Source organism: Camelina sativa, chromosome 14 (assembly GCF_000633955.1).
Source record: "Camelina sativa cultivar DH55 chromosome 14, Cs, whole genome shotgun sequence".
Lineage (NCBI taxonomy): Eukaryota > Viridiplantae > Streptophyta > Magnoliopsida > Brassicales > Brassicaceae > Camelina > Camelina sativa.
In genome coordinates, this window is record NC_025698.1 from 4,182,452 (window position 1) to 4,191,658 (window position 9,207).

General features: G+C 36.9%; 2 protein-coding genes across 2 annotated transcripts in view; both read right to left on the minus strand.

The window, feature by feature from the left end:
• Positions 1-276, minus strand: part of LOC104743198 (putative pentatricopeptide repeat-containing protein At1g09680) — a 3,627-nt gene extending 3,351 nt beyond the window's left edge. The window contains exon 1 of the mRNA XM_010464307.1: positions 3-276. Within this exon, the coding sequence (XP_010462609.1) occupies positions 3-276 (274 nt within the window). The remainder of the gene's footprint in view (positions 1-2) is intronic.
• Positions 7,834-9,077, minus strand: LOC104739564 (60S ribosomal protein L21-1). Its single transcript, XM_010459962.2, has 2 exons — positions 8,789-9,077; positions 7,834-8,269 (listed from the first exon to the last, which is right to left on the minus strand). The coding sequence occupies exons 1-2, from the start codon at positions 9,023-9,025 to the stop codon at positions 8,012-8,014; spliced, it is 495 nt and encodes a 164-aa protein (XP_010458264.1). The 5' UTR covers positions 9,026-9,077; the 3' UTR covers positions 7,834-8,011.

Below are 9,207 nucleotides of genomic sequence, written 5' to 3' on the forward strand. Positions count from 1 at the left end.
ACATCCAGAAGACGGCATGTCATTCAAAAACTTGATCGCCTCATCCAATCTCCCTTCTTTACAAATACCGTTCACGAGAACGTTATAAGTGACAACATCTGGTGTACATCCTCTGTCCCTCATTTCATCAAGAAGCTTCATGGCCTGTCCAACACCGCTATCTCTACAAGTAGCTTCGATCAATATAGTGTAAGTAATGACATCAGGATAACAGTCTCTCTGAAGCATCCTATTAAGAACCAATACTCGTGTGAGAATCATGATCTGAGAGTACATGGATGGATATCCTTCGATCCACCTGTTGGATTCTGGCAAATTACGCCCAGTAATGAGTTTCGATCAGGCGGACCACTCAAACAAAACCTCACGTCACATGTTGGCCCAACCACTCTTGCAGTAACTAGTAAGTGTCCCTGTGACAAATGTGGTGGATGTTGTAATATAATACTTAGAAGTACAATATTGATCTTGGTTTGAATAACGGTTATTTGCAGGTGTTTCATAGTACCCATTATGCCGGAAAAACCATGATGCCTCGCTTGGAAGAAAGTATATGGCCTTGTTTTCATTTACCTAAATTCCACAGCCAATGGAGATGATCCACTTTGCTTATGGGACGATGCTAAGATAAAGGTACGAGAGAAGCAAATTGCCATCCCACTTGCTGAATACAAAAATAGATTTGTGGTAATGTAAGGAATTACTTAAATGAGTTAATCTGCAATTGATGGCTGAGGTTGAAAGTTGGCCCTATAGCTTTGTGGCATCTGAGGAATATCCAAAGTCTGAAGAACGTGGCACGGCCCGTGGTAGATTACTTATCCGTGACTGGTATTAGTGTTATTTTATATCCTCATTTCCTGGTTCGTTCTTTATTTTGTGTTGCTTCTGTAATTTGATTCTTAAAATGTTAACATTCCATAACATTGATTTTTGTATAGGTTCATAAGCAATGATCTGATTCCAGCAGCAGGTTCTTATGTGGGTTTGGCTCCACCTGGTGATTTCTTCCTACTCCATTCTTAATTATTTGAAAATAAGCAAAAAAAAAAAGAAGATTGGTTGAAAGGTGTCCAATCAGGGATACCAATTTTGGGCGGTAGGGGATGAGGCTGGCTATTTCTCAATAGAGAACGTGCGCCTGGCGAGTATAATCTATATGCATACCATTGGACATGCTCTAATGGCCCTCTTCCGATCCAACGTACAAACGCTTTCGTCTACATTTCCTTTTTTGCGGCCCATTTATTTTAGGGCTCCGAGTTTGGACAAATGACCTACCCTATATATAATATATATTTCAGTTCAATCTTTTTAGCTTTGAAGAAAATAAAAAAACCCGTAAGGCCTCGAAAGCTCGAGCCGCCGAGTAAATTATGCAGGTTTTGGCGACTTCCACCGATCGTGTCTCCCTTTCATTCTTCGTTCAAAGGTTTTATTCTTCTCTTTTGTTTTTTATTTTCTGCTTCTTCAGTTAATAATGAAGGTTTGCTTCTTCAACTCTTATTGCATCAGTTGTTTTTTGGTATTTTTCATCGGATTTGCCATATACAAATTTATGCATATATAATATAAAGGTGTTTTTTTTTTTTTTATAAACAAAATATATAAAAGGTGTTGCGACAAATTAGTTAGGGTTCGGACTCGGGGATAATATCTATATGTGTTCCCACTAGTTAGGAGAAAATCCTCAGTTACGTTGAATCAGTCTTTTTTTTAATTAATTAATATATTGGTGCGTTTTGCATATTTTTGCAGGAATCATGAGAGTCCATTGCTAAAGAAACACTTGAAACCAACTAGAGCGTGCGTCTCCAATGTTGTTGGTTCATTTCCAACATCAAGAATCTCAAGACAGATACAGATTGTTCCACTTCTAGGTACTAGCATATGATTATTTATTAATGTTTCGTGCTTGTTTGATAGCACCGCAAACTCTAATATCTAGAATATATGCAGCAAATCACTTTGCATCTTCATCATCGTCTACCCATATCTTTTTCCTTGACCGGAGAATACCAAGGCGTGTGAGAGCATCTGAAGACGAAAACTCAATCACCCCAATAGCAGCAAACAGACTGCAAAACAGGTTGTTCATGGTATATTGCTGCCTAGGCTTCATGTGGATGGTGAAGAACGAACTTTTGCCTCGTTACTTTAGGTTTCACATGACTATGGGATTGCTTCTAGATGCATGCGAATTCGTCCCTTGGATTAATATCAATGGAAGGTTAATTAGGATGTATTACACGATGCTGGTGATGGGTTTTACTTTCATACACCTCCTTGTTGACTTTATATATTGGTGGTCTTTGCCCATACTCCTCTTCTGTGGCCTTGTTGTGGTAATAATATCGAAAGAACTTTGTACGTTATTAGGATTCTCATGATGGTTAAGGATGTATCCTTATGAATGGTGTATAGTTTCACGCACCTCCTTGTTGACTTTATATTATGGCGAGCTTTGCATCACCTAAAACGTTTTTTACAATAATTTTTCTAGCTATCCTTCAATAAAATCCTTTTTTATACCTCTAAAAATCTATTTAGTGAAATGGTCTTAACGTTAAATTATTGTTTCAAATTAGGTTGTTATCCTATTGTGTGTGTTAGCAAGGTCCAAAACCCGATCCTCATAATATCTTTGTTATCTTCCTGAATTCCATAAAAGATGTGAACTTTGTTTTAAAAATTACTAGAGAGAATTCTTTGCGACTAGTTTCACTTTCAGGTCGATGTAAAGTTGGTAAATTTGTTGTGGAGGCTCCCCGGTTCGGAAACTGCCTAACTAATGTTGTTGCCTACCCAAAATCTGTAAATCCATGAACCGGTTTAGTTAATTGACAAAACATTTTGGAATACTCAATAATGAAATATTGAGTAACTTTCTATTTAAAAGCTGAAGGAGAAGGGAATGCGCTTCTGGAGAAGGCGTTCATCGATTACAGCAAAGGAAAACCGTTCTTCAACGGTGACAACATCAGTTACCTCGACATTTTCCTCGGGAGCTTCTTGGCTTGGTTGAGAGTCACCGAGTAAGCAGCTAGCCATAAACTTCTTGATGATGAGGCCAAGACACCTTCTTTATGCAAATGGGCTGAGCTATTCTGTAACGGTCCCGCTGTAAAACCTGTCATGCCTGAGACTGCAAAGCTCGCTGAATTCGCAAAGAAGATCTTTGCCAAGTCGCAGGCCTAAGTTGCTGATGAAATAGTTTTTATTTTTTATTTGTGGGTTGATGAGATCTTGCAAGAATAATTTAAGAGTGGCACTGTTTTGTAAATGGCTTTATATCTTAGTGTGCTATGGTTATGTTGAACGTTACGTTTTTATAATTGTATCAGGCTTGGTCCATAACTTTTCCTTTTCTTATTTTGAATGACAATAAATGATACTATTTCTTAAGAAATTAATAAAGAAGAAGATGATCATAGTACTCATCTATGGTGGGAGTTCCGAATGAGGGTATAGGCATGAAAGGCGCTTGATTTGGATCAAACCAAAAACAGAACTTCTCTTCTCTTCCCGTTCTCGTACTTCCACTGAAAAGCCATGATTAAACCCTAATCCATCAAGTTTTAGTTGCTTAGAAGGGATATATTAAAAATTTTGAACCCAAATGAATTTGATCGGATTACTCATTTTAACACCAACATTACCAGAACATCGTTTAAAGGCTTTAAGCTTTATTGCGTTCATATTAGGCTTTCGTCTATTTTTTTTCCTTTTTTTGCGGCCCATTTAATTTACGGCTCCGAGTTTGGACAACGACCTGTGCTCTTGTGTCTTTAGGGTTTGTATATATATATATATATATATATATATATTTCAATCCAACCTTTTTAGCTTTGAAAAATTAAGAAAACCCTTAAGGCCTCGAAAGCTCGAGCCGCCGAGTAAATTATGCAGGGTTTGGCGACTTTCAAGGATCGTGTCTCCCTTTCATTCTTCGTTCCGAGGTTTTATTCGTCTCTTTTGATTTTTATTTTCTGCTTCTTCAGTTGATTGTAATTAAGGTTTGCTTCTTCTTTTCGTCATTGTATGCATCAGTTGATTTTTGGTATTTCTCATCGGATTTGCCATATATACAAATTTATTCATATATAATATAAAGGTGTTTTTTTAAAACCACAATAGTATATAAAAGGTGTTGCGACAAAATAATTAGGGTTCGAACTCGGGGACTATATTTATATTCCCACTAGTTATGACCAGACATCACTATATATCTTAAATTATTGAGAAAGGAAAAATCCTCAGTTACGTTGAATCAGTCTTTAATTAATTAATACATTTGTGTGTTTTGCATATTTTTGCAGGAATCATCAGAGTCCATGGCTAAAGAAACACTTGAAACCAACTAGAGCGTGCGTCTCCAATGTTGTTGGTTCATTTCCAACATCAAGAATCTCAAGACAGATACAGATAGTTCCACTTCTAGGTATTAGCATATGATTATTTATTAATGTTTCGTGCTTGTTTGATAGCACCGCAAACTCTAATTTCTAGAATATATATGCAGCAAATCACTTGGCATCTTCATCATCGTCTACCCATATCTTTTTCCTTGACCGGAGAATACCAAGGCGTGTGAGAGCATCTGAAGACGAAAACTCAATCACCCCAATAGCAGCAAACAGACTGCAAAATAGGTTGTTCATGGTCTATTCCTGCCTAGGCTTCATGTGGATGGTGAAGAAAGAATTTTTGCCTTATTACTTTAGGTTTCACATGATTATGGGATTGCTTCTAGATGCATGCGAATTCGTCCCTTGGATTGACAACAATGGAAAGACATTTAGGATGTATTACACGATGCTGGTGATGGGTTTTAGTTGTGCACTCATCCTTGTTGACATATTATGGTGGGCTTCCCCTAAAATCTTCTGTATTTTTTATGGTTTGGCATTGTTATTTATAGAACTTTGTAAGGTTTTAGGATTATATATATCGTGATGGTTAAGGATGTATGCTGATGATTGTGTCTAGTTGCACACGCATCCTTGACTTTATTGTCTTTATTGCCGGCTTAAGACAAAATTTTTTATTTTTTAAAAAGGCTATTTAATATTTCAAAAATCACTAAAAATTATTATACCCTCTCTATTAGAATAGATATGTTTTAATATTGTATTATTGTTAATTATTTTTGTCTTATGCTTCGTATTTCTTCTTCTTTTTTGGTAGAGAATGCTTCATATTTTCATGCATGTATTAACTAATTTTTTGGAAAAGTAAAAACATTTATTAATTATTTAAATTATAAAATAAAAATGCATTAAAGAAAATCAAAGGCATCCTTTGTGATCCTAATACAAACAACAAACGTCTCTAATACAGANATGCAGCAAATCACTTGGCATCTTCATCATCGTCTACCCATATCTTTTTCCTTGACCGGAGAATACCAAGGCGTGTGAGAGCATCTGAAGACGAAAACTCAATCACCCCAATAGCAGCAAACAGACTGCAAAATAGGTTGTTCATGGTCTATTCCTGCCTAGGCTTCATGTGGATGGTGAAGAAAGAATTTTTGCCTTATTACTTTAGGTTTCACATGATTATGGGATTGCTTCTAGATGCATGCGAATTCGTCCCTTGGATTGACAACAATGGAAAGACATTTAGGATGTATTACACGATGCTGGTGATGGGTTTTAGTTGTGCACTCATCCTTGTTGACATATTATGGTGGGCTTCCCCTAAAATCTTCTGTATTTTTTATGGTTTGGCATTGTTATTTATAGAACTTTGTAAGGTTTTAGGATTATATATATCGTGATGGTTAAGGATGTATGCTGATGATTGTGTCTAGTTGCACACGCATCCTTGACTTTATTGTCTTTATTGCCGGCTTAAGACAAAATTTTTTATTTTTTAAAAAGGCTATTTAATATTTCAAAAATCACTAAAAATTATTATACCCTCTCTATTAGAATAGATATGTTTTAATATTGTATTATTGTTAATTATTTTTGTCTTATGCTTCGTATTTCTTCTTCTTTTTTGGTAGAGAATGCTTCATATTTTCATGCATGTATTAACTAATTTTTTGGAAAAGTAAAAACATTTATTAATTATTTAAATTATAAAATAAAAATGCATTAAAGAAAATCAAAGGCATCCTTTGTGATCCTAATACAAACAACAAACGTCTCTAATACAGAGGACTACCATTTTATGCATTATTTTGTCACATACTTTTGTTTTGGACCGTTTTGTTCATACTTTTGTTTTGGACCGTTTTGTCCAGCGTTCTCGAGCAACCGTGAGCTCACGCAGTTTCTGATTCAACCGTATCAAGATCAGAGGTAAAGCTCCTTGGTGATCTTCTCTCACTATCTCAAACATGTCTCCATCATATAACACTTCAAGGCATCTGTAAAACTTCACTCCAAGATCTTCCACTCTCATCTCTCCCCTCATAACTCTCTTCGCACTGTCCACTGCATTTCTCAAACCACTCATCAACATATCCGCCTCGTACATCTGATCTTCGCATTTAATCATCTCTTCTTCGGTACCGGTTAGCACCTTATTACCTCCCTCGAAATCATCATATCTCTTCACAACACACGTGTTGTTCAGTACCGGGTCTGAGACCGGTGACCGTAGCTCCTCGGGGATAAGCCTATAGTTAGGTGTCACTCGTCGTTCAGGATTAGACCTTTTCCTTTTCTTTAGAGGGAGGTTCAAAACCTTTGGAGACAAGATTCTTTTCTTATTCTTTCTCTCCACGTTGGTCTCATCCCACCCTCGCTCTTGCGGACCAATCTTTGGATCACCACCAAGACAGTCTTCATCGTGTCGGGTCTCTTCAACTTCAACTTTTTGTTTTCCCTTATCACCGTAGGCAAGTCGTATGAAGCGTTGATAAAGACTCTTGTGTTGATCTATCAACTGTAGAAGATACGTAACGAATTTGTCATACCCGAATCTATGGGAGTGGAAGCCTTTACACAAGGAAGTGTAGAGTCTCATCTTCGACGAACTTAGTCTTTCCTCGATGGCCTTCAATAAGTCACTCAACTTCTCTTTCACTTCTGATTGGACTTCCATCTTCTCTTTAGGATTAGTACTATATAGTTTAACCCTAATCCGTGGATCTTCTTTCGTCTTCTTCTCATCAATCTTCCGATCACCAAGATATTTTTCTTTTAGCCCAAGCAAAAGACTATTGAATTCGGTCTTTCCGATTATACCGTGGGTATAGTTTTGAGTCATGGTTCTAAACTTTGATAGTTCCCATGGATTATTCAGTGTCTCGATTATCTTGAGCAGCTCGTCTGCCATATCTACCTCCTGTTTAACAAAAGCTTTTTCAGAACGAGAGAAACTAGAGGTTTGGGTTTGAAAGTAAAAGCTGAGAAATATAACAAATATAATAGAAATATACAACTCTCAGCAAGTCATAGAGTTAATATAGGAGAACTAAACAAATTGGATTTTTGTTTTTAAAAAAGGAAACTGAAACAAAACCTACCAAATTATACAAAAATAAAAGTTAATCGCCTTCTACCTTCCTCTCTATCTTTAATTTTTCCTTTTTTTTTTCTTTGTTGCGTGTCTATCAAGACTTAAAAAGCTAAAACTCTTCTATATCTCTTTTTCCAGACATTAAATTTTTATATATAAATCTTTAGCTAAGGAAGCTGATTATAACCAAAAATTAATCTGATCATCCATATATATATAAATCAAATTCAAGTACTACTTCAAAACTCAAAAGCTAAAATTCTTCTATAATCTTGTGAGCATATTTAAAAAGATTAAATTTTAATTGATTCCACACTGCTTTTAAATCAACGAACGAAGCCAATTTGTTCATCGCTAAATAAAGATGGTGAATCAATGATATAACACTAGAAAAAGAACGAGATAAGGAAAAATGAAAGTTATAAACGAGACGAAAGTTAAGCTTCGTAAAATATCTGGGCAGTCTACAGAAATTGTAGCTAAGACGAAACTCAAAATACGCAAGAAGAAACTGCAAAACACTGGGAAGATAGAACTAATAGCCTCCCTTGAGATCGTTGACAACATCGTAAGGGATGGGAGTGACAGTCTCCAAGGTCATTCCTTCGACCATGAATCCTGGTTTGGGTCCTTTAGGCTGTCTCTTGGTGCTTATTGTCTCACCATTGGCTTTGGCTGCAGCTTTGAGCTCATCGTTCTTCTTCTTCCTCAGCTTGAACTCCTCAGCACACCTTGATTGCTGCACATGCTCCACACGCACATGAATCCTCTTCCTTATGATCCTGTTGCCAATCTGAAACACCCCCAGACATACATATGTCAGTAAATGATACACTAAAGATATGCAATTGCAAAAAAAAAAGGTTTGTGTTATTGTCATTAGGGCAATCGCACAGCACACAATAACATATATAGAGACAAGATTGACTAATACAAATGTTAGTGGGTGATTTGACGCCAAACTACAGAAATGCAATAGTCATGAAACTAAACAAACTAGCAATTCAATGACAAGGAGTCCAAGTATTGAATCAATGATAAGGCTATATTAAAGCTAAGCAATCACAATTTCGAATCTGAAACTGGATCAAGACCAACGCCACTGGATAATAGAAACCGAAATCTTAGAGATACAAATCTATTGAGCTCGCGGATGAGATTTACATAATACGAATCAATGCTCAATCACACATTTCAATATCAAACTAACAGATCAAACAATCCAAAATCTCACTCTAAGCTCCAATCCTAATCCAACAAGACAAAAAGTTGAAGGGACGTGAGAGAGAGAGAGAGAGAGAGTTCATCAGACCTGTTTGTTCACTTCAACACCGACGGCGCGCTTGGTGACGTTCCAGATGCGACCAGTACGACCATGGTAGAACTTGTGAGGCATACCCTTGTGAATCGCACCATTCACCTTAACATCGACGTAATCGCCTACCTTGAAGGTCCTTAGGTAAGTCGAGAGTGGAATGTAACCCTTCTTCCTGAACGGCCTCGCGAACAGATCCCTCGTTCTCGCCCGAACTCCATGTCCTGCCGGCATTTTTCCTCCTCGTGCGTCAACTAAAACCCTAGATCGCCGAAGAAATGGGATTAGTAAGGCGGAGTCTATTTATACCTCTGTTTTCAGATTAGGGTTTCGTAGACCTGTTGGGTCAGTAATTTGGGCTTCTATTTTCTTATACTCGGCCCACCACAAAAAAAAAAAAAAAAAAAAAAAAAAAA